Consider the following 24,978-nt stretch of genomic DNA (forward strand, 5'->3'; position numbering starts at 1 on the left):
TGCTGCCAGATTGTCATTATTTTTGTTAGAGCCATTAATTTTTTTGACCTCAGACAATATTTATTTCTACCACTGTTCCTCTTCAACCCCCTTTTTGTTTACCTATCTGTCAAAACAAAAAAACACGCCAAACGCTCTTCTCAGCACACCATCAAAACATTCAGTCTCGTTCGCGCTGCCTGCCACACCACAACAAAAACACCCGACCAACCTCATCGCATGAACCCCCCGCGGCGGATTCGTTCCGGAGGCCCCGACCGGCCCCAACGATGACAAAACGCCACCGCCTGTACCTGCTGTTGACCCTCGTTGCCCTGCTAGTCCTGCTGATATTCAGCACCAACTTTTACTTCATCCGGTGGCTCGCCGTGGACCAGGAACATCCCGTTCCGGCGCAGGTTCACTCGAGAAGTTTGGTTCCAGCGGTGAATGAGAGTGATGCATTGATGAAGGTGGTGGGACGGACCGCGTCGATTCAGCAGCTGGTCGAAACGCGGGTTGTTAAGTTGAAGACGGTGTTCAAGAACCGGAATCCAAGGTACGATCCGGTGAAGCGCGGGTTGGTGCGGTCGTTTGGAGCCAAAGGGTACAACATATCGACGGTGTGGAAGATTGCCAGCGGGGTGAGTTGGTTGAGGTTCGGTTTGGGGTTCAAGAATGATCGACGGTTTCGTTTTAGTGGCCCAGTGGGAATGAGATCTTCCCTCAGAAGGATGAGAAGATTGGGAAGGTGATACGGGCTCTCCAGGAGGCCCAGATTCTGCGGGCCAGGAATACTCCTCGGGGAACGCAGCTGAAACTAGTCTTTGATTTGGCCGGCAAGCAGTCCGTTCTGTTCAAGCCGAGCTGGTACGGTAGAGATGCTAGGCTTGAGGGCCCGGTCTACTCCGGCAAGGATCGACACAACTCCGAGGTCGTGGCGTTTCATCTGGGAGCGATTCTGAACCTGCGGTGGACTCCGATTGTCGTGGGTAGGAAAGTCTCTCTCACGGAGATCTACGCAATAGCTGACGACGAGCTGCGAGCGACGATGATCAGTAAGATCACGCTGAAATTCTACGTTTTATTACCTTTTTACGATCAAACCTTATTTTTAGAAAACGATACGCGACAATGTGTCTACGGAAAGTGTCATTACTGCCGGCAGAGCGAAACCGTTTGTGACGACTCGGAAGGGGGAACCTTGGAGGGGGCTTTGCTGCTGATCATTCCGGGAAAGTTCGCCAAGTATCGATCACCCTGGCAGCGAACCTACCAAAACGGGGTAAGTGCCGAATGGGAGCGGAACGACGGGTACTGCGCGAAGGTCAAGGAACAACTTCCGCTGGAGCGATTGCTGGACCTGATCGACGCAGCGGTGTTCGATTTCCTGATCCAAAATGGCGACCGGCATCACTACGAGACCAGGGAGGATCGGGTCTTGCTAATGGACAACGGAAAGGGCTTCGGGAACGCGTTCAAAGATCACTTTGACATCCTAGCCCCACTTTACCAGTGTTGCATGTGAGTCCAACCACCAAACGTCAAAAATCTCAATTCTGACAGCTATCAAACCATTTCAGGATCCGCCGGACCACGTGGGAGCGCCTTCTGATGTTCTCCGGCGGTGCTCTAACCGAAACGCTGCGCGAGTTGAATCAAATAGATCTGTTGAACCCCCTGTTAACCAAAGAGCACTACATCGGCCTGGAACGCCGACTTCTGTTGATCTACGCCACGGTAGAGCTGTGCCGCGAAAAGTATGGCAGCAAAATTTTAAAATAAAACATTTTAAAACCAACCAAAACCCCATCTTTATTAACTCTGACAAATCTCCTGCTTGTACATCAGCTTAAACCCCCTCCCCACGAGCTCCTCGTTGGACCGGAACGGCACCACGATCGGCCCGCCGCTGTCGTCCACGACCGGCGCGTTCTGGCCGTAGTCCTCGCTGGTGGCACCGTCGTTGAGCCGTTCGCCGCACAGCCGCAGATAGTTGAGCGCCACAAAGTCGTCCGGACAGTTGTAGATCTCAACGCCAGCCGTGCCCGGGCGCGTCAAGCTGGCGCCATCTTCGTCATAGTTGACCAACTGAAACGCGTTCTCCTCGCCGTACTCGTTCACGTTCGAGAAGGTCGTCGAGCAAAAGTTGGGCGTTCGTCGGATGCAGATGGCGTAGTTGAGGTTGTTCTGAAAATAAAAATCGAAATTGCAATCCGATTGGCAACACTTGACGAATGGTGAAAGCACGCAGCCAAAGTGTCAAACACAGTGCGGAAAAACATCGCAGGGCTGAATTTTGACAGGTTGCTGTTTTTTGTTTTGTTTTGTTTACGTATTGCAGCCTTCAGACGACTGCAAAGTGTTTATCACCGTGTTATCAGTGTTGGGAATGAAAAAATAGTTTTTCGTAAAATTTTGATTAAAATGAAGATTTATTGAGATGTTTTGTGGTGCAATAAAATTTAGTGTTTGCTGATAGTTTGACTGAAAGGAGCTGTCAAGGTAGGAAGGAGCAATTACTTGATACAGTTGTATCATTAATTTATGTTTAATTATTGATTAATTGTTAACAAAGTTCTATAAATATATTTTACTTAAAAACTGGTAAACAGTAACTGACGTCAGCAGAATATACTCTTTGTTTACAAATTCATTACGTTTCTTTTGATTTTTCTTGGATTACCTTTTTATTTATATTTGTTTTTTAACGAAAACAATTGCTATTGACAGTAGCCTTTAAGTAAAAATGTAATAAAAAATTAGCTCTAATCAGGTTCCATCAGGTCTTATTGGGATCAGGTCAAAACTGACATCAGTACAGAATCGACATCAGGTGAAAACTGACGTCAGGTCAAAACTCAAATCAAACCAAAACTTACATCAAGTCAAAACTGGCATCAGGTCAATACTGACATCAGGTCAAAATTGACGTCAAGTCAAAACTCAAATCAAACCAAAACTGACATCAAGTCAAAACTGGCATCAGGTCAATACTGACATCAGGTCAAATCTAACATCAGGTCAAAATTGACGTCAGGTCAAAACTGACATCAAGTCAAATCTGACATCAGGTCAATACTGACATCAGGTCAAAATTGACGTCAAGTCAAAACTCAAATCAAACCAAAACTGACATCAAGTCAAAACTGGCATCAGGTCAAATCTGACATCAGTTCAAATCTGACATCAGGTAAAAACTGACGTCAGGTGAAAACTCAAATCAAACCAAAACTGACATCAAGTCAAAACTGGCATCGGGTCAAATCGGACATCAGTTCAAATCTGGCATCAGGTGAAAACTGACGTCAGGTCAAAACTCAAATCAAAACAAAACTGCCATCAAATCTATTTTGACAACATCTCAAATCTGACATCAAGTCAAAACGTACAACAGATCAAAACTGGCATCAAGTCAAATCTGACATCAGGTCAATACTGACATCAGGTCAACACTGACATCAGGTCAAAACTGACGTCAAGTCAAAACTTACATCAGGTCAAAACTGGCATCAGGCCAAAACTGACATCAGGTCAAAATTGACATCAGGTCAAAACTCTCATCAGGTCAAAACTGACATCAGGTCAAAGCTGGCATCAGGTCGAAACTGACATCTGATCAAAGCTGGCATCAGGTCAAAACTGACATCAGGTCAAAGTGTGCATCAGGTCAAAACTGACATCATGTCAAAACTGGCATCAGGTCAAAACTGGCATCAGGTCAAAACTGACATCAGGTCAAAACTGACATCAGGTCAAAACTGACGACAGGTCAAAACTGACGTCAGATCAAAACTGACGTCAGATCAAAACTGTCGTCAGATCAAAACTGACGTCAGATCAAAACTGACGTCAGATCAAAACTGACGTCAGATCATAACTGACGTCAGGTCAAAATTGTCAAAAGGTCAAAACTGACATCTGGTCAAAACCGCCATCAAGTCAAAACTGACACCAGGTCAAAACTGACGTCAGATCAAAACAGACGTCAGGTCAAAATTGACAAAAGGTCAAACCAATCTTTCAGAACTTACCAAGTATCCTGGCTCCCTGCGCGTAACAAGAACCGAGTGGTCATCGTAGTTGAAGGATTTGATGTAACCATTTACCCCAGTGAAGTACTGTAAACACCCTTCGGGTGCTTGAAGCTCTGAAAGCTTAAATTTAAATGTTTTCATTTATAAAGATCGCAAAATTGCGATTCCAACTCACTTGAATAATTCTAATATTGAACGCCTTCGGCTCATCCGAGTTTGACACCGCTGTCAAGTACAAAAAGTGAGAATACTCTCGATCCACCTGAAGGTACACTGAACAAAAACGTAACATTAATTTCACGTAGATTTCATCCCAAAAACGGTGACCAACTCACAGTGCTGCCCACTGTTGATCCCGCACAGGATCGGATACGTTCGGTGGGTGTTCTGCACCGTCACGATCAGCTGATCCTCCAGACAGTTGCCCTCCCGCGGGGGTCCCATCTCGAAGAAGATGAGCTCCAGCAGCACCTGGCGCGTGTTCCAGCGCAGCGCCACCGTCAGGCTGCACGTCAGTTTGGTCCGGACCGCCGTCGGATAGCCCGGACTCTGGAAGTAGCTGATGTTCTGGGCCGTCTGGTCGTTGCATCCTAATTGGACTTGAAAAAGAGGTTTTCAAGGGAAACTAGTTCGAATAATAGCAAGCACAACTCACAGACACAGCAAACTCCGAACCCCCCGGCACACACATCCATCGGAACTCCACCCAGCTGGCTGCACTGCACCTCGTGGTAGCAGATCCCCTGCAACGGACTGCCCAAATTGCCCTGCCGTGCTACGCACGGAGCATTCTCAAAGTTGACCACGTTGAACAGGCTGAACAGTGTCAGCGGAGACTTGAGCTTCTCGATCACCCTGGACTCGGTCGAGTTCGGAACAAAACTGTTCAACAGCAGCTTCTTCAGTCGATCACCCAGCAAGTCCAGCGTCTGCTCGACCCTCGTCGGAGGTCGCATCACGTTCTGGACGGGTGAACTCGCGAAGGTCGTTACGTTGTCTTTGACGGCGAACCAGGTTCTGTTGCCACCGGTAGAAACGACCACCAACGGAATGGACGAATCCGCTTTGATGTCGCTTTCGTCGATGCTGTTGGCGCCGTAACTTACTGATGCAACGGGAGGTTGTGACCGCGGTGGCTGTGACTGTCTGGCGGCCAGTTTTGGGTCGTACCGCAAGCCGTACTCCACCTTGTAGTCGATGTACTGCAGTTGGCTGCGGCCGATGATGTCTCGCAGGCGGAGACGTTCCGACGGGATGTTTTGGAGACCGCCATTGTTGGTTCTGATTAGTTCTGGAATTTATGGGAATGATCCCAAATAAACTTTTTTTAAATACCTAATCAATCTTATGAGAAACCAGTTTATTCAACACACACCGATCTTCTTGGTCGATTGTGTTTCTCTCTCACACAATAACTTTCGATCTCCCATTAAACATTGCAACAATTTCTCCACTCTGATAACCATTGAACAACCGCTGCGGCTTGACCACGCTTGTTCACACGTGAGTACGCTTCGCAACATTTTTTCATCTAATTCTCAATCAAAAACAACAAGCCAACAACCCTTCCCCAACCCTCCCTTAATACCTGCCACATCCACCCCGGAACGGTTCACCAACAGTTCCACCTGATTGCCGATCAACTCCCGCGCCAACAACTCCTCTCGATCACCTTCGCCGTCATCTTCCTGATCCGCTCCACCGATTTCATTCTCCTGCAAGAACCGTCCATCTTTGGCCAAACCCACCGCCAGGACGGCCAAGCCCAGCCCAACCAACGGAAGCCACTTCCCCATCACACCTTGACGCGTTCCGAACCGACGCCAAACTGATTGCGACACCTGTCCTCAACGCTCATTTTTTCCTGTCATCAAAAAGAGATGAGCTGTTCCGGTGCAATGTTTCGGCAGGGAGAGGTACAGTGGAACCGTGGTGTGTTGACAGTCAAATTTAGCAGTCCTAACCATGACCAAACATCAAATCTATGTTCAAATTTCTCAAACAATCAGGGTTCAACTGTATCTCGAGGCAGTAAGTTCCGGATAATACTGTTCGCACCAAGAGAAGCCAGAAGAGGAGCCCTGATGGCCAATTACAAGCTGAAGCAGGCCGTGACTTACGGCTGGTGTTTCAGCAGAGCAGATCAGCTTTGGCTGCTGGCATCGCGATGGAACAGCAGTAGTTCTCACCTTCAGATCGAGGCCATGGAAGTCTCTTGACGGAATTGTTTGATATCACAAATATACATCTTTGGACTATTTTTAATTGGACCTTATAATAAAATGTAAAAAATGACATGTTAGGTCATCTTAAATTGAATTATTTGGTCCTTTTTAAAATGTATAACGTGAAATAAAAAATGTTAAAATATGTTTTTGAAAGTGGTTCAGAAAATTTCACACGAGTTTCACTTTAAAAATTTTAAAATCGGATCAATAATTTCAAGAGATTTAAGAACATTTTCTCTTGAAGCTCTTGAAATTATTGATCCGATTTTTTTTTTTCCAGTGATGAAATACTGAGAAAATGAATTTGATATTTTTTGAAGAATTTTTTTTTTTGAAAATTTGGTCGCGAAATTGAAGTTAGCTATTAAAAGTATGAAAATTAAAAAAAACGAAGCACACGATTTATTAATCCGAAGTCTCATTAAAACCTTCGGATAATCAAACTTTGCATAATCGAATATGGCTAGGGGTTGATCACTTCGAGTAGGTATATCGCTTACGGCGTATCATACGCGCATAATATCGTACCAACTATCAGCGTAAATATCATACGCGTAGTACGCCTAGGCTGCGTGCCAATATTGGCATCATAGGGGAAATAAACCCATTTTAAGCCTAATAAGCGGTCTTGTTTGAATGGTGCTGGATAATCTGGAGTGTTCGTTGAAATTCAGTAAAACCAAGTACACCAACGAGTAGAGCAACTTTTTGCGAACATTTCTGTTTATTTTCACTTTTATTAAAGGTTATGCTATTCCTTTTACAAGCATTTTAAAAAAATATTTCAAAAACGCATTCTAATCAGTCGTGTGCATTGGGCCACGCCCATTTTTCTATTTTCAGCTTAGTTCTTTTTTTCTTCCAACGTTCGTTTGGGTCTGCTTCGTGCTGCCAAAATTGATGAAATTTTGAGCGAACACTCACGAAAAGTAGCATTTATAGAGAAAGTTTCCTGGCAACACCACAAGCGCTGCTGGTGGTGATGGTGTTCTTTATTTGCCTTCGCTTCTCGCTCGGTTTTCTTCAGCCTTCGATTAGAATGGATGGTCAAAATTGAAACGTCAAAAGACTTAGCGCGTTTGTTTTTTTGATGGCGCTTGCTAATTATTTACATGTTTCAGGATTATTTTTCAAGTGAGTGACTAAGTAACGGTCAAAAGAACATGTTGCCGGTAGTTGGAAGCAATTTTATACCTTAAGCGCTTTGAAATCGTTAGCGCAAGTGAAAAGATATTGATGGCGACTTTCGTTAATAAGTTAACCTCTGATCTTGCGTGTGGATGTGTGTGCCACCAAAATGATGAGAAATGGTCTCGCAAAATAGAAATTATGATCAAAAGTGCATTAAATTTGATCTTTTTGGCCAGTAAGTGGCATACATTTGCGTGCTTACTCGAGGCGGTGCTGTTGCTGGTAAGTTTACAGCCTAAATAGTATTTTTGGAGCTTTAATCGAGCATCAAACTCTCCATATGACGAAGATAGGTGTTTGATTAGAAAGGGTATATTTCCCCTAATTGTGCAATATCAGATGTAATTTGCCTTTTGGAATATGTACTATATGACACATTCTCCAGCGACAGAAACGACACTTTTTGGCTGATAGGTCAAACATTTTGATTATTTAATCGTTGTTTTATTGGTCCAATCATCAATCGCAGCTGGATTAACAATTTGAAATGTTTATAATCATCAAAACATGAATTATTCATCTGTATGAAACCAAAAAGCGTCGAAATTTAGCTTTTTCTCACTCCGTTGCAACGTCACGGAGTGATCGATGTGGCAAATTAGTGCCACTTAAAAAAAGTTTTCCAAAGTCACTACTTGTAGAAAATTCAATTTCAAATCCGAATCTGTAAAGATATTCAAGTTTGGGACAGGTTTTGATATCCAACGAGACATATTTCGAATAATTTCGTGACGTTGCAGCGCCGAAAATGTTCAGACATGTTCAGACATGACAATTTATTTACAAGAGCTAATTGAAAATATTTTTTTAGAAAAAAAAAAAAAACACTATTTTACACCTCCTGATGACGCTGGGACTCAAGTATAGATCGATTTTAGGTGTACTATGTCAGGAATATATTTTGGAAACTAAGAATTGATATCTTGATGTAAATTTACATCTTTGTCCAGAGTTGGACCGAGATTCACAACGTATTTTTGAGGTTTTAGGTGATATATTACAGTCGACTCTCTGGCTGTCGATCTTCCCGATTTCAATATTGCTCCTTCTACCGATGAAATTTTCAGTCCCTTCAAACTGCATACTATGATTCTCTTCATTCCTCGATATTTTCTCTTGCTTGAAGAATCTCTTCCTCGACGGTCCCTTGAATTCATTTTGCTCTAAAAATCTCTTCTGGTTGTCAATAATTTCACTTTCTCATGGCTTGCATACACATTTTTCTTTGAGAAACCAAGCTTTGAAGGGTGTTTGGCATTTGTTTGTTTTTGTTTAGTGACGTTGCCATCGTTCTCACCCATAGCTGAGAATCAGGAAAAAAATATGTTCAATCGAGTCTTCATTTTGCATCGTTCTGTAAACTGATGATTCTCTTCCTCGACGGTCCCTTGGATATTGACAACCAGAGAGTCGACTGTAGTTTTATTAACTTCAACTCGAGATAAAATCAGTTTTCACCGACAGAATATTTTTGGAATCGATTATTCTGACTCAGAATAGTCCCCCCAACATCCTCCAGGAGTAATTTTCGAGGTGCATGCGGGTGCATAATAATCCCCTTCTTACCCACCGTGCTGGGTAAATTTCCTGTCAATTCCTACCGAATTTTGGTAAACCATTCAAACAACTGAAAGTCAGTAAAAAATACTAATTTTGGTAAAGTTTTATTTTTTAACCAGGATTATGAGACCATCTACAAACCAGGTGGACACTTATTTTAAAAATCTTAGGCTATTTTGTTAAAATTTAAAAGGGCGCATAAGCATTTTACAGCCGGAACTATTTGGCAAATTCTAAGACAACAGATAACCAAAACCCTAACAGTGCAGTAAGGTAGCTGGGGATGCCAGCTATTGCCCAGTCACGAAATATTCTAGCAGAGCTGGTTCTGTCAGAATCCTGCTAGAACGGTGGAACAATCCTGCTAGAATGCTGTAAGAATATCCAGCTCTGTAAGAACCCTGCTAGAATCCTGCTGGAACGTCGTGACTGGGTGATTTACACTTCGAGTTAAGTGAAATAGGTACCTGTTGTCTTAGAATTTGCAAAATATTTCTTTTTGTCAAACTGCGTATGCGCCCTTTTTGAATGTTGCTTCAGAAATTGAGAGAAAATAATTGAAGCATAGCAGTAGTCCACGAAATTATTTTTTAAATTAAATTATTTTCTTTTTTGTCGAAAGGTGTTTATTTACACGGAAAATACTTTGTGTGTTATTTACCAGAGACGGTTTCCACGTCAAATAATCCTAACAAATCTACTATGAAACTTTCAGATTATTTTGTTTAAACGACTGAAATGTAGCCAATACATTATTTCCGCAAAAAATAAGGATTTGTTTGCAATCTGGAACTGGCGTCGATTTTGACATTTTTTTTATAGATTTAAAAATTGATTAAATTTAACTTAGCAGTCAATTAATTTGAAATTTAAGCTTCTCTATATATTTAAACAAAAAAAGGAAATAATAAAATCTAAAAAGAGGCTCTGCAAATGGGTGTAAGAAGACGACGCTCAATGTTATCCGTTTTTGCTTACATCGTTTTGAAGAAATCATTGGTTTGGGTGCACTTGTGTGCTTTTTATTAGAAAACATTAAAAAAATCATGTTTTTTATTAATCCGAGCTTGACATCTAAATCTAAACGATCTAAAGGATTGCTCGGCTGAAAAAAATGAAAAATTGTAAAAGTTACATTTAATTTCAATTGCGACAAAAAAACAACAAAAAAAACCTTTTCTTTTGTGTTTATTTAAAATATCACGTTTTTATAACTATTCCCCGAGCATGGGTAAATAACAAGGGAAATGCGTTATAATACCTTTCTCTGGTATCAATACCAAATTTTGGTATTCCTGATTTTTTTAATTTTTGGCTTAAGGATTATGCAAGAGGAAAATTTGGTATCATACCAATTTAAGGTATTGTTAATGCAAAGTTGCAGAATTTTTCAATGATCGGACACCACATTTTGGTATTCTTTTGGTAATACAGTATTTTATCAAATTCCTCTGAAACTATGGGAAAATGTTTGACCAGTTTTGCAAAGGCAATTAATTTTGCGCTAAAATGATGTCTGAAAGTGAATACTTTCATTAAAAACCGAAAATTTCAAACTTGATTCAAAAAAAAAAAATGTCAATGCCTCCTAAAGAAATGACTTGAAATTGTGGAAAATTTTCTAAGTTAGGATACCACGTTTTGGTATTATTTTGGTATTACAGTGTTTTATCAAATTCCTGTGAAACTTTGGAAAAATTATTACAAGGTAATAAATTTTGCACTAAAATGATGTCTCAAAGCAAATGGGTATCACAGTATTTTATCATTTTTTCTGAAACTATGGAAAATTTTTGACCGATTTTGACAAGGTTTTTTTTGTTTTTTTTTTGAATATACCCACTTAGAAAATTTTGAAATCATTGCAGTGTCTACGAATCCACAAATCGTAGAAGGTTGATCCATTTTATACTTTGAAGAAAATTTAAGGTAAAATTTATTGACTCAGCCAATATTTAAATTAAAAAAATCAAGTTAATTTCCAGATTGAGGGCAGATTTTAACTGAAGATGAACTGAACTCAAACTACACCATCGTGTTCCCGAGAAAATTTTACAAAGGTTTTCTAAAGTTGGTAAATGTTTACGAATGATTGATTTTTGATGGTTAGAGTTTGATTTTGAGAGCTTTCATTTTTGTTTTGCGAACGTTTACTACGTGACAAAAATTCTGAAATTCTTTCATTGAGCTTCCATATCACCGATATCTCGCGTAAGAAAGACGAGAGACTCCAGCTTTATTGAATGCTTCCTCAAGGCTTTATGAAAGTGTTTCGATGAAGATTGTTCTTATATTGCCAATTTGCAAAATTAATGGCTGAATTCTTAATGTTTTTAAGTAAGCTATTTGTACCGTTGAATTTGAGCTTATAAAAAATTTGATTTGTCAAATGTGGCAAGACATCACGTCGACCACAACTGCAGCTAAGCTGACGATGTTCAATGTGGGGTGGCTTCTTCCATAAAAAAGTGGGAAGAGATTAGCTTGGTTAAAATTTCCACAAAGCCTACTTGGGTGATTTGAATAATGATAGTTTAAACGGAATCGAGACGTTTCAATTAGCTTTCCACGTTGAGGCTCTTCAAAACGGAGGATGGTTTGATGGAATTTGGCACAGTATTTAGCTATGTTGATTGCAGAGGGGGGTTTTGAAGTTCAAAGCCATCGCCACGATTTTGATTGTTTCTACCGCGGTGAAATGCAAACAATGTTGATCACCTACCTGGTTTATGAAACGGTGGAACGAAATTCGCTTTGTATGCTGATCATAATTACTAACTGAGATGGTTTCATTTTTCAGTTATTGAACCCTTTATGAGGCGGTTACTTAATTTTTTGTGAAAAAATATTTTGCTTTTCAGACAAATTCTAACAACGGGTCAACAATACATCTGCTAGAATAACCAACCCATAATCGACCATGGGTTCCGAGCAGTCCCAGCTGCAGCAAGGCGAGGGTGCCGTCCGGGGCAGTAGCGCCCCCGGAACGCTTCGCTCGGGAAGTTTGCGGACCCAGTCCACGAACGCCACTCCGACGCCAACCCGTTCGTCGGCAGCCGGAGCAAAGCTGCACCGCGGCAATACGATCGCCGCCACCGAAATATCCTCCCTCAGTCTGGACGACGGCCCTGGGGGAACGGCGGCGGGACCGTCCTTCTCCACGGGGACACCCTCGTCCGCGTACATCTGTGATTCACGGCCCGTTTCGCCCCCGATGAGCGTCTGCTCGGACTCGGACCTGCCGTACATATCGTACACCGACAAACCGATCGGAGGTGAGTGCTTTTCAACGAGATCATTCTACAGCACCCACATCCTTCTCACTCTCTCGTTCCCGTTCCCCAGACTCGCCCAAATTACGTAACAAGCAGCAAGCCAAAGGGGGCAAGATCCGCCCCAGCAGTGTCATCGTGGGACGCAGCCACGACGGGTCGTCAGCGGGCATCCGGGGAGGCGTCTCCGGAATTGGCCGATCGCGACCTTCCGCGACCGTACCGCAATCGTCGACGGGCCACAACATCGTGGTGGTAAAGTCCGCCGCAGTCAAAGAGACCGGCATCGAGAAGGATGACGATATCGTCCGGCTGCAGGTAGGTGGATTTCGGAGAGAGACCTTAACGGGGTTTGAAAGTGGAGTTCTTGTGTTTGGTTGTTGTTCTGGAACTCCTCACACAGCAATGAATAATTTATCACCTCTTTATTGGGTTCTTACCTCATGCGTTCAATTTGAGTTACTCTCTTCTTTCGGCGCTAATTAATCGTTTGCTATAAACAAGCGTTATTAGTAAGCGGCTCAAAGAATCGAAACAGGGCAAGAACGATGGTTGTTTTGTTGAGAGTTGGAATTAGCAACCGCACCAAATTGGGAAAAGGGGCACTTGTATTGGGACGACCGGCCGACTGGGTATGGTATTGTGTAATAATAACTGCAAATTAGATGGGTGCGTCTCGATTTCTGAGCTGGGTGGGGAGGTCTCCAAAACAGATGGGTGAAGATTAGCTGAGCACACTGAGGCACTTGAAACCGGTACGGGGCGATAGAACGATTCCTTAAATGGTGTGAAACGGGGAGATTTGAACGAGTGTTGTTTACAATTGTAATGGAGCCAAATTAGATTGTGATTAATTTCCTTTTATTTAGCTTTTTTTCTATAACAAAGCTCTGTGAACAGAATGTTGGAAGACAATAAAATAATTTTGATCAAAATGCAAGTTTTCTATTACGTGCAAAAATTTGACAAAAGTTTGCGCTTTAAGGTAAGAACTTGTATTGCACTTGAAAATCTGAACAAATTGATAAACAACTTTTGTTTATTTGGAGGCCGCTACTGATCTGGTCTTTTTACCTCTTAAATTTTCATAAAACTTTGTTCTAGTATGGTCCTTGATCACTATTGTAGCACAGACGAAGGGACTCAAACCACTTTCCAAATACATCAATCATCAATTTAACGGTCAATTTGAATTATGGAATCTCACCAAGACCATTTTGAATTCCGCAACTACCAATTCCGTTAGAAATTTGTCGCAAATCGGCTTTCGGAATTGAAACGAAAACGAAACGAAGTCGGACTGATTGATTTGACAGATGTTTCTTCTTCTTTTTCCTTTTTGATTTTTATTTTTGTGTTGGTTTAATTGGAATTTAACCGGATTGATCTAATAAAAACAATTAATATTTATTTGAAAATCTGACCTTTATGCAGGCCAAGGGTGCATGATACTGATGAAACTCGTCGGTTGACACCCAGGCGAGGAACATCCCGGAAGGAGCCCAACTACATCCGTAGTGCTGTTTGGACAAAACAGCATGGCTCTGGTTCCTTGCAAGTGTCCTTTTTTCTTACCTCCACGTTGGCTTGGTTTAGTCATCATGATGACAAGGTGTAACCTAGCTGGTGGCCTGTGGAAACGACTCGTAAACCTTTGACCAGCGAGGGTCAGAGTAGAGACGGCTAGAAGAAAGGGGCGCGTCAATGTGGGAAAGGGAAGTAATTTGTGATTGTAGACGGTATTGTTTTGATTCGCAGTATGTTGAGTCAACTGCTGTGGATGTACCTGAGCATCGCAGAACGGGGTTTCTCTTCTTTCCATTTCAGCTAACAGCTATCTTCTGTTTATTTTGTTTCACTGATTTTCTAAAACGGTTTCTGTTTACTATCCTCCATTTGATTTCGATTTTACTTATTTGATTCTCTTATTTCTCAACGCTTTTCCACTCTATTTTACCAATTGATGCTGCTGTAACAAACTGTCTGCTTTCCCTTAATTTTGCAGCGATGTCAATTTTGTTTATCATGTGCCTTTTCTTTATTTATCTATTTGAATAATTTCTAATTTCTACTATCTTTCTTTTACTATTGATTCTTTACATAGTATATTTCCTTCACTGTCCATTGTTTTGAAACTTCACCTTTTTCTTAAGCAAGTGAGGTTCGAGCCCTTGCTCAATTTATGGAATGATTAAAGGATTGACACAAATATTACTATTGTACTTTTGAAAAACTTTTCTAAAATGCTTAGGACCAAAATATTGTAACAAAACACCGCGACAAAAGAAGTAGGGGGAGAGGGGGTAATATGCACCCCCGGGGCAAAATGCACCCCCTGCTTTTCTCGGTATTTGGAAGAATTTTCCGGAGAAAAAATCATAGAAATTGGAAGCATAACATTGCTAAAACTTGCTGGAAAAAACTGAGCATCGCAGTATAGAAACAGCTCAAGTTATTTGCAAAACTTTAAAATGTTGTGTTTTCATCAAATTTTCATTGAACCTTCATTATGATTTTTGGACAGTACAAAAAGCATTTATTGATATTGTAAGTGTTGAGGTATATAGTTTTGGCCATAATCTTCATTATTCTGTAGATAGATGAGTCCAAAAACATCAAAAAATGCATTTTTAATTAAATTTTCTGCAAAAAGCGTGGTCGGGGCAAAATGCACCGCTGTGAAGCTCCTTTGTAAAAACAGCGGTGTCATCTACTGCCCATGATCGCATAAATGTCCCATATGCATTTTCAACAAGTTGAGAAAACGAGGTTGGAAGTTTGAAAAACGTTTTCTCATTAATTTTAAATATACAACCAATATACTCAAAAATCATTCAAAATTGTTCTCATATATGCTCTTGTTTATGCTTTTGATAAGTTTGTATTGAAATTAGTCTTGATTTTTCTCTTTCAATTCAAAAAAGTACGCAGGATGGGACCTGGTATGTGAACATTTTCTACATAGTGCATCAATATGTTCGCAAACCAGCCCGATCGCAGCATGCTGCCTAGGTAACCCCAGTAGTAAACAAATTTTTCAGCAGAAAATGGAGAAAATTTGCATTCTTTTAGAATGATTCAATCAGCCATTTGGGAGATTTGTGTGACCGTGAAATTGATGAAAACCCTTCAAGATGGCCGGTCTGTATAATTGCTGACTATATTTAAAAGATTGGAGTATCCGAAAGGTATGTTCAGGACATAATATTTTGTAGAGGGACTAGTTTGTGAACATTATCACGATGGGACTCATATTTGAAAATTTTTCAGATGGGACAAACAAATTTGTCGTTGATTACTGAATTTCTGGAACAAAGTGGTAAATATTATTAGTTTAGCTTAAAGGAACACAAAAAACGAAGCCATTCCAATATCTAAGTCAAAATAGACAAAAATGCAAATGGGACATTTATGCGAACATGGGCAGTCTAGTGGTGACTAGTAAAAACTGCTTTTACCCGCAATAGATAAACAAGACTCAACAATAGGGAAGATTTCAGGAGAAACAATACACAGTAAATAACAATTAGTTTTTGAATTCAAACTAAAAATATAACAGTTTTTGCTTTAATGAAAGTTGATAGGCACACTATAAATGGTTAGGCGCTTATACTTACATCAAACCCTACGTAATGTACCACCCCCGGCCGAGTTAAAATGCGTAACCGGTAAAGAAGGTGTGCATGCCTGGCACGAACACTCAAAGCGTGTTCTAGCGTGTTGCTCGTACTGACTCAGAGCAAGGGTAAGATGTAGGTGTAAGGGCAGTGCGTGTTCGTCGGGAACCTGGTGCATAAGATCGGTCAAGGCCCGTTCTTACACTGAAAATTGCGAATTGCGAAAATCTGACCTTTATTTTTAACAAAACCATTTTAATATTTCAAACAAAGTGAGTACATCGACTAAGATTAAAACTATAACATAAAACAAAAGTGTTTATACAAAAAAGTTAGTTGTTTACTTGAATTTTTCATGACTATCGTAAATTTTTCAAAAAGTTTTCGAAAAAATATAATTCTAGTTAGCACCAGTGCCGGATGGGATAGGGATGGAAAGCATAAATTTTGATTGTCAAAACTTAAAATCCGACAAAATTGTAGAATCGAGCATGACTTATCTTTCTTTTTTTGAGCACTTTATAAAATCCGCATTCACAGACTTATCTGGCAACCCTAATTGCACGTCTTTTTCCATTAAAATTTTGAAGTTTTTAATAATATGGTTTTGCCATAATTTCTCAGTCCAACTTAAAAGAAAAAGGGGGGGGGGGGGAGGGGGGGGATAAACTTTGAAAAATATTTGCATCGGCCTAATTTGCGAGTCAAAAGAAACTTAAGATTGTAATTTTCATGCGAAATTTTCCGTAGGAAAACTGAAAAATTAGTGATGTTAATGTGTTAATGGAGGGTGGGGCAACATGGGGCAACTGCCCCACCCTCCCTAAGAAATTTGTTCTAAAATTGGTCAGGGGGTGTCCATATATGACGTAATTTTCAAAACGTCCATATTATTGCCCCACCTTCCTCAAAGAGCTGGGCACGCAAGTGATGGAGGGCATCGTGGCGAGGTGGTTAGCGGCTTCGACAGCCGATCCCTAAGTTGTTATGGGGCGCGGAAAATTTTGTTTTTTTACACTGTTAAGGAAAAACCAGACAAAAAAAATCAAAAATCAAACTTGAAGAGGATTTATCTCTAAAAACAAAATCGGTTCAAATCAATTTTTTTTCAGAAATCATAAATTTCCAAAAATCGGCAACACCGCAATAAAAATTGTAAAGGCTGTCTTTTTGTCCATTTAAACATAAGGGACCATCCATGAACCGCGTGAATCTCAGCCCCCTCGTGAACAATTTCCATACAAAACAAATATTTTTTGTATGAAGACCCCTCAACAATAAACGATATTTAATGTATTATTCTAGATCGTTTATAACCGACTATACTGCCCATGATCGCATAAATGTCCCATATGCATTTTCATCGTTTTTGAGTTATTGATGCAGTTTGGTTCAAAATCGTGTGCTCTTTCAGAAAAGCCTATAACATCCTGTACTTTGTTCTAGAAATCAGGAGGAAATCCAGTTTTTTCACGAAAACTTAATACGTAGCCTTATGTGTGGGACAAACTTCAAATGCGTTTTTCTCAGCTTGCTGTTTTTGCATATGGGACATTTATGCGAACATGGGCAGTATACAAGTTTTATCAATATTCATTAAGATTTTTAGCAATTTTTATTTGTTTGTCCTCAGATTTTTCGAGAAAGTGGAGATAAAAACTTGAAATAAATTTGAGAAGGCTTGATTTACCGCAAAGTTAAAAATATCAAATTCTTTCACATCAATTTTATTTCAAGCCGATGGTATCTATTGAATTAAGGATACTGGGATTGTCAATGAATACATTTTTTTTCGTACTTATTCGTACTGAGTTCAGCGACCCCAAAAAAATAAAATTTGAGACAATTCACGAAATATTGTTCAAGCAAAGCCAATCACAATCGCATCTTGTTAGCCCACATCTCACACACACACACATACACACACATACACACACACACACACACACACACACACACACACACATTCTTCAAAACACAGACTTCAAAACACAGACCTGTTGATCTCATGATAGATTGCAGCCCCAAAGCTGCATAACTCCCCTCGCCACCAACCACAACTCACATATCTCAATCTAATTCAGTTCAATGCGTTGCGCGGCCGTCGATAGTATCAACCTCCGCCATCACACTTCAATCTCACTCACGCTCACGCTCCATTTACAAATGCCTTCATCAGATCGACAACACTGTGATTTCGAGAAAGAACGTTCATTATTTGCATTTCGAATTAATTAACTCAATGACACTCTGTGAGGTTTCTTTTTTCTAGAAAAAAGTAGCTTTATTTCAAAGTTTTACAGGTATTTCTATGCCTTTTTTAGTAGTTTTCTTCTTCGGTGACTTCTCGCGACTAGGGTTAATATTGTTCGTCACCTTTCTCAAGTTCTTAAGCACTAAAGTCAATACCAATTTTGGTCGCACCAGGCAAATCGTCTTCGCTCCAAATAAACACAAAATCTCAACAACAACAAAAATATCCGTCTGTTTGTTCCTCGTAAACAACCGCGCCAAACTCGAGCAATCAAATTTCCCAAATTTAGCCAAACTCGCTTGAGATTGTCCACTTTTGAAGATATTTCCGTCTGCGCTGCCGGGTTCTGTTGTGGTTGTTTGGAGTTTGAATATACAGCCTTCACAACTCCACCCACTGTTTCTGGTCGCCCCCATGTGAGTAATCCACGTTGGCGACGTATTTTTATGCAGATCTAAGCTCCAAGTCTGGGGTTTTGTAATAGCTCTCGCTCTCTCTCTCATCGCACCAAGAATGTTAGTCTCCCTCCGTGTGTTGTTTTGTGTGTGTACCTCGTTCTCGCGTTCTCGTTAATTTACATCTCAGTGGATCTCTGTGGAAAGAAATAAAAAATGTGTTGGTGTTTTATTTTTCTGTGGAATTGACAATGTAAAAGTACATAGTTTTAGAAATGAACATAGATTTTTTAAATTTTCTGCACACTTGATTTCTTGACTTTTTTTTTGATAAGGTCCTATAAACAAATGTAAACATTGAGTGTATCCCGCTTACTCCGATGGACTTTGACATAAGGTGTGAAAGGGATACACTCAATGTTTACATTTGTTTATAGGACCTTATCAAAAAAAAGTCAAGATTTAACCATCTACTGCCAAGATTTTTTTAGATTTTTTTTTATTTTTCCCGTGTTTAGGAAATTATTTTGTGCAACTTTTGTGCTACGAAAAACTTTACTTCTCTTGTTTTATGTTTTTCTTGTTTTATTATTAGTGTTTCAATTTGCATTTATCTTTTTTAGTTTATGTTTGTTTTTGGAAGTAATTGGACTATTCTACACCCTCCTTCATTAAACTTTGCTTTTTTAATTTTTCCATGCTTTTACAGACACTTTTTCGATTGCTTGTATTATAATAGAATGGCACTATTATCACTTAAATTTAAAAAAATCGTAGAGGCGTAGTCTGGGACACTACAAAAATTACTGCATGATCATTATTTTTTTAAATAAAGGAAATGATAGTAGAAAACCTAGTCAAAGATGCCTTCTAATAAAATGACACTTTTAAAAACGTTGGCAAGTCACATAAAACTAGTCAAACTTCCAACTCTAAAATTTCTTCTAAAAAATGGTTGAAAGAAGGTTTTTGGCGATTTTTTTGACCGTTGGGCTGTAAAGGGTTATTTTTTAAACTAGAGAATTAAAAAAAATTAAAAATTCGTTAAATGGAAATTCATTTAATTTAAAATCAACTGACGGAAAATAGTGATTAACAGTTATCTTTATTCAATGGATCATATTTTTGGCAGTTCTCAACAATACCTAAAACTTTGGCACAGACAGAAATTCGAACAGCCTTCACAAAAATTGATGGAGAATTGTACAAAATATTAAAGTTCGCTTAAATTACAATTTTTCTTAACGCGAATTGAATTTCGCCTTTTCCGTCTTATGGAATTTGGATCATTTTATTGTGAATTAGTTGAATCGATTAAAAAAAACTTACAAAAATATCTGACTGCTTCAGGTAAAAAAGTCAAATAATTTTTAAATTACGTAAAGGGGTTAAAACCTTTTTATTAAAAAAAAACATATTTGCGAAAATTGTGCTATGCCAAAGTAATAGGGTAATCAATTCTTGTCTATATTAATAATTGCCAGCCCTACTGCGTTGTGTTTACCTCAGAGAGGACTCTGCGAACAGATCACATTTCACAGAATCTACAGGAGAGGAAGGATGCGTGGACATACCGTACCAAAAGTTCCGACCTATCACTGATTTCAAAAATCATTTTAAAAGAAAAAATCAATTCACTTCATATGATCTTAAAAAACAGTGGCCATTTACAACCTTTTCCGAAATAATCTGATTTTCTAACATTTCTAAACTGTAGATTTTCAAAATCGGACAGCAATTTACTGAGATAAAAGTTATTTCTAATTTTAGCTTTAGTTAAAATAAGAATATTTATGATAGTAATTTATGAAAATAGTGACCATATCTAATTTTTTATTTTATAAGGCTTCAAAATTTCGACATTGAACAATGATTTTCTAAGATAAAAATTATTTCCTATATTTTTTTAAAAAAATATCCAGACATTAAATTTATCAAGAAATAAATCAAACAAGCAATTTTTCCGATTATTTCTCATGATTTCCTGCATCAATCTTAATGAAACTGGTTGCAAAAGACGAGAAAAAAATTTGCTTTGAAATATTGAACATAAAATTTTGGGCTCTCTAAAATTGGTGAACATGCTTTGGAACACGAAAAAAATCGTTTCCCCGTGTATATCAATGAAATAGACAGTTATATAGTTGATAACAGCTGTGTTTACGTATATTCAACAATTTTTATTGACTTTTGACAGACTTTTTTGCCAAATAGTACAGTTTTCTCATAGAAAAACTAAATAAAAAATGGAAAGTTGTATACCAAAATGTTGGAAACATTTTTTCAAAACATCATAGGTTTACGCTATTTGCTGATAGGTGGCGACATGTGTCTTTAACTTTGCTGCGAAACTTCTATTGCAAATTTCAGTTTTAGTTTAAATGACATATAAGAACAAAATTGTGAGTTGCATAGACAATTAAAGAAGGTTAGACTATTACAAACATAATTTAAAAAAAATCTCACCTTTTCTTGTTTGACAGTTTGCTTAACTCGCAAACAACTTGAAATGTATGCAGGCTAACAAACTGTCAAAAGGTTTGAGTTTGTTTATCATAGTCTAATACCTCCTTAAATCTATCGAAATCAGACATTTTTGGCTACAAACTTACTTGGAAAAACTAATATCAATTTTGTCATTATTGTCACTGCATTCAAATGAATTTAAAATATTAAAAAAAAAAACAGAATACTGTTGCATTTTGAAGATAAAATCCAATTTTTTAAAAGTTTTTTACAGAAAAACAAATTCAAAAAGGAGATCTCTAAATTTTAAATTCCTAACATTAAAAGTTATGTTAAAAATAAATCTTGTAAGTTATCAGAAAAAAAACAACAATTCCACCGTGCATATTATCCAAAATCTAGGAAAAAACTTTGCAGAATAACTTTTCCTATCATACAGAATTACGTTTTGAAATGATTTTGCCGCTTGAGAAATATTTTTTAGACGTGGAGAAAATCCGATTCTACTTTTTTCATGTTTTTGCTTGCCACAGCTTCCAGCACTGTTCATTTTAATTGTTTATGTTTTTAAATCGCCAACAAAAAAGATAATTTCGCCAGTAAGTTCTGCGGAACAAAAGACTACAGCTTAAAAACAATCTGATCTAGCGAACAAATGCTGGCCCAGTGGATTGTCTGCCCAAATCAGCAGAAAAACCATTTGATTATTTATGGAATTTGTCAACATTTCACGGTTCAGCTAAAAATTGTCTTATTCTAGCAAAACTAAGCTACTTTTTTATACCTTCCGCAAAGGTCAAATCAATACAAATCGCTGCCTGATCTTTTCCGGGAGAGATCCGGTAGCAGTTTGCATTGATTTGACGTTTGCTGAGGGTACCAAAAAGATTGGTTATGTTCTGCTTGCAAAAGCCAATAAAGGAGAAAAGCTCGGAACTTAACCCCAAAGGTAAATAAACCAAATGAACTTTTTTGACAGGTGTCGTTGTCGGGACTTCTCTATAATACTTTATGAAAATCATACCTGTCAAAATTTCTAACCTCGAAATTTTGTCGAGAGTTGCTTTTCTCCTCTATTTCGATAATCTCAAAATTTCTATCATTTAAGTAAAATTTGAGAGCATTTTACTCTCAGTTCCGTTTCAATTAGGTTCCAAGAAAGTTTGAATCTACCAAACAATGTAATTGAAATATAAATAAAAAGTCAATTCGAGCAGTTGGAACGAGCAGCTCCTAATGTAAACATCAACTGACGTGAGCAGAATAGACTATTTGCTTGAAATTTAATTTGGAAGATTTTGAGCATCTCATTTTTCAAAACTACTCAAATCTTTCCCACTAATAATTTCACAGAGAACGTGCTTACTTCTAGTAGCTAATTCCACCCCACCTTCTAGAAATCCGGCAGTCCGACGCCCACGCGCTGCGTCGCAGCCGCTTCCCGCACGCTGACCGGCTTCCGGCCGCTTCCGTTGCTCGAGCAGTCGTCCTCGGCGATCGTCGCCCCGTTGGAAAAGGCAAAGCTCGACCGCAGATGGCGCTGGGAGTTGCGCTTGTGCTCGGGAATCTCCCCACCGGAGTGCGGCGTTCCGGGCGGACTGAATCCGTAGTCGTTGGACCGGCAGCTGAACCGATCAAAGTCCTCGTAGTCGTCGTAACTGCCGGTGTAGCGGGCCGAGTAGTGGTACTCGGAGGCTGCCGGTGAGGACTGCTGACGGCGGAACGATTGGTGGGGGGCGCCGTTTACGGGACTGAATCTGGGGTCTTCCGGGTAATCGGGGGTGGTCGCCACCGGGTGGTGATGTCCGTTCGTGTTTTGCTGTCGGCTTGGGGTTCGCGGCGCTTCCTCGACGTCGTAGAACTGAAAGTTTGACTTTAGGGTGTTCTGGCGCCGGGCCTTGGCCACTTCACTGACGTCGTCGTCCTGCTCGCGGAGGAACTTCTCGATGCCCAGCTTGGTGCGCTGTTTTTCCCGTGCCAGCGCCGAAAACGACGAGTCGCAGTCGTCGTAGAACTCGATGTTTGACCGGGCGTTACCGCGGTGTCGTTGCTTCAGAACTTCGGTGCTGCCCCCGAGCGGACTCGGGCACTCCTTTGGCGTAGCGGTCGCGGACGAGGAGGTCGTCGACGGTCTCCTACTGCTGGCACCGCTGCCACTGCTAGTCCGGAACGCGTCCTGCGGTTCCTGCAGGTACTCGTCCGGCCAGAAAAAGTTGGACTTTTGACGATCCGGGCGTTCCGCCGACGCCCGGTTGATCATGGCGTCGGTCAACCCGCTGAAAAACTTTTGTCCAGCCATGTCCGAAGAAACTTTCACCACCGCACAAAATAAAACAGAAAACTGTATCACACTTTCATCATCCGCCACTTGCCGAGTTGTGATTTACCGTTTTTTTCGCTAGTTTCCACACAATGATCACTGAACCTCAACCCCCCTCACCGTTCCGTCCCCAGTCAACCAAGAACATTAATCACACCGCACTCAATGGGCAACGCGACGACCTGTTGCAGCGACGACCTGCTTTGCGCGATCTGAACCTTTCGACGTTGTGGCGCGGAATGAAGCGTTGTGGAAATTCGCGCTTGGAGAACCTGTTCGGATGGTTGGTCGATCGGCCTGTGGTTGGTGGAACGGTTGAGCGATCTTGTGTGTGGAGCGCAGATGGCCGTGTGGGCAGGGAGGCCAGATGGTTTGGTTTTTTGGATGTAGCTTGAAGGATGGTTGGGATTTGGATCTGTTGCCTTCAGGAGATTCTCTTTCAATGAAATAAAGAAAATTTATGAGTCATCTAAGCTATCTTGAGATTTTTTTTAACATAAATCGTACCGTCAACTTAGGGGGAATCGGGACTACAGTCTGAACAGGGACATCAGTTTTTTTTTTAAATCACTTGAAAGCTTGAAATTTGAAAAAGGATACACTATTTTGTTGTTCTGTCTGTTCTTTCGGAAATCAATCAAAAATATTCAAATATTGTGATGTAACAAAGCTTAAACCTCCGTCCCAATTCGCCCCATGTGTTCCAATTCACACCAGATGACGGTATTGTACTTTTCAATTTGTAGCAAAATTAAATTTTACACAAAACACATCATATCACAACTGCAACCATCTGAACTGAACCATCACAACAGGACCACCACATTTGACTGTTGTGAAAATGATATCGATTTAACTTGTGTTGTTGGGTCGCGTTGGGTTGCTCACTTTGGGCATGTCTTGGAACTTTTCGCTCCTTGCGGCACTTGCTGCGACCTCAGTGGAACTCGCGCAAAGCACTAACAAATGACCTCATTTTCACAACACTTATTGATTGTTTTTTATAAGGAGCGAATCGATAAAGTTATTATTGGAGTCTAGAACACTTGTTGTTTTTGAATAATCAGAACTCTGTCCATGCTTGCATAAATGTCTAGTAGGAATTAGGTCGAATTAAAGTTTCTTACACCCATAATAGAAAGCCGAGCTATTCTACCAAAATCAAATGGAAGAACAAACCAGTTGAGTGGCTTATATCGGCAAATAACTATCCCTTATTCTTTAAACAAAGGCGGCCGATACGGCAAAAGTGCGGTTCGATATGTCAACGGTCTTGGGTTCGATTCTCCATATCGGCACAAACTCCAGCTTTCTTCTTTTGCTCTTTCAACAATTTGTCTCTTTTATGTCCTTGTGAGGGGAATTTTGGATCCATCTGCATTGACCACCAGCCTGTCCTATTTTGTGGTCATGTCGAGGAATTCTATAGGTGCTCACTTCTGCAATGATAGATTATGATGTTAGGAACAAGGGTCCTGATTACTCCAAAAAGACTCATTCACTCGAGACCACAAATCGAAGCGACGAAAAACTGCTCTGACCGTTTCCTACCATTTGTCACTTCCACATCGCTACAGAATACTCTCTTCGCTCTCCCTCTCACTCCAATCGGGTAGTACAGCGAATGGTTCAGAAAGAGTCGATCGCGTTTTGTCGCTC

General features: G+C 40.1%; 4 protein-coding genes across 5 annotated transcripts in view; 2 read left to right on the forward strand and 2 right to left on the reverse strand.

The window, feature by feature from the left end:
• The first annotated feature begins 142 nt into the window (after positions 1 to 142).
• LOC120429172 (glycosaminoglycan xylosylkinase homolog) lies at positions 143 to 1,781 on the forward strand. The gene is made up of 4 exons (XM_039594384.2): positions 143 to 623; positions 680 to 1,037; positions 1,098 to 1,503; positions 1,563 to 1,781. The coding sequence occupies exons 1-4, from the start codon at positions 270 to 272 to the stop codon at positions 1,762 to 1,764; spliced, it is 1,320 nt and encodes a 439-aa protein (XP_039450318.1). The 5' UTR covers positions 143 to 269; the 3' UTR covers positions 1,765 to 1,781.
• LOC120429171 (uncharacterized) lies at positions 1,776 to 5,935 on the reverse strand. The gene is made up of 6 exons (XM_039594383.2): positions 5,605 to 5,935; positions 4,672 to 5,307; positions 4,352 to 4,615; positions 4,192 to 4,289; positions 4,014 to 4,136; positions 1,776 to 2,169 (listed from the first exon to the last, which is right to left on the reverse strand). The coding sequence occupies exons 1-6, from the start codon at positions 5,810 to 5,812 to the stop codon at positions 1,798 to 1,800; spliced, it is 1,701 nt and encodes a 566-aa protein (XP_039450317.1). The 5' UTR covers positions 5,813 to 5,935; the 3' UTR covers positions 1,776 to 1,797.
• Positions 5,936 to 11,856: 5,921 nt separating this feature from the next.
• LOC120429174 (BLOC-1-related complex subunit 5) overlaps positions 11,857 to 24,978 on the forward strand; it is a 39,674-nt gene continuing 26,552 nt past the window's right edge. The window contains exons 1-2 of the mRNA XM_039594386.2: positions 11,857 to 12,270; positions 12,341 to 12,585. Of these exons, the coding sequence (XP_039450320.1) occupies positions 11,916 to 12,270; positions 12,341 to 12,585 (600 nt within the window). The 5' untranslated portion in view covers positions 11,857 to 11,915. The remainder of the gene's footprint in view (positions 12,271 to 12,340; positions 12,586 to 24,978) is intronic.
• LOC120429175 (uncharacterized) lies at positions 18,143 to 23,726 on the reverse strand. Of its 2 annotated transcripts, none has more exons than XM_039594387.2 (2): positions 22,366 to 23,726; positions 18,143 to 18,730 (listed from the first exon to the last, which is right to left on the reverse strand). In XM_039594387.2, exon 1 carries the CDS (start codon positions 23,296 to 23,298, stop codon positions 22,393 to 22,395), a length of 906 nt encoding a protein of 301 aa, XP_039450321.1. In that variant the 5' UTR covers positions 23,299 to 23,726; the 3' UTR covers positions 18,143 to 18,730; positions 22,366 to 22,392. The 2 variants fall into 2 exon arrangements, with proteins under 2 accessions (XP_039450321.1, XP_039450322.1); XM_039594388.2 differs by having other exon boundaries at positions 22,390 to 23,724.

The sequence above is a fragment of the Culex pipiens genome, chromosome 1 (assembly GCF_016801865.2).
Source record: "Culex pipiens pallens isolate TS chromosome 1, TS_CPP_V2, whole genome shotgun sequence".
NCBI lineage: Eukaryota > Metazoa > Arthropoda > Insecta > Diptera > Culicidae > Culex > Culex pipiens.

Bases quoted from the DNA above. Each gene is read 5' to 3' on its own strand.
- LOC120429172 (XM_039594384.2), top strand. From the start codon at position 270: ATGACAAAACGCCACCGCCTGTACCTGCTGTTGACCCTCGTTGCCCTG. The intron at 624-679 runs GTGAGTTGGTTG...GTTTCGTTTTAG, and splicing joins TGTGGAAGATTGCCAGCGGG to TGGCCCAGTGGGAATGAGAT. The intron at 1,038-1,097 runs GTAAGATCACGC...CCTTATTTTTAG, and splicing joins GCTGCGAGCGACGATGATCA to AAAACGATACGCGACAATGT.
- LOC120429171 (XM_039594383.2), bottom strand. From the start codon at position 5,812: ATGGGGAAGTGGCTTCCGTTGGTTGGGCTGGGCTTGGCCGTCCTGGCG. The intron at 4,616-4,671 runs GTGAGTTGTGCT...CTCTTTTTCAAG, and splicing joins GTTCGGAGTTTGCTGTGTCT to TCCAATTAGGATGCAACGAC. The intron at 2,170-4,013 runs GTAAGTTCTGAA...TTTTATTTTCAG, and splicing joins GCAGGGAGCCAGGATACTTG to AACAACCTCAACTACGCCAT.
- LOC120429175 (XM_039594387.2), bottom strand. From the start codon at position 23,298: ATGGCTGGACAAAAGTTTTTCAGCGGGTTGACCGACGCCATGATCAAC.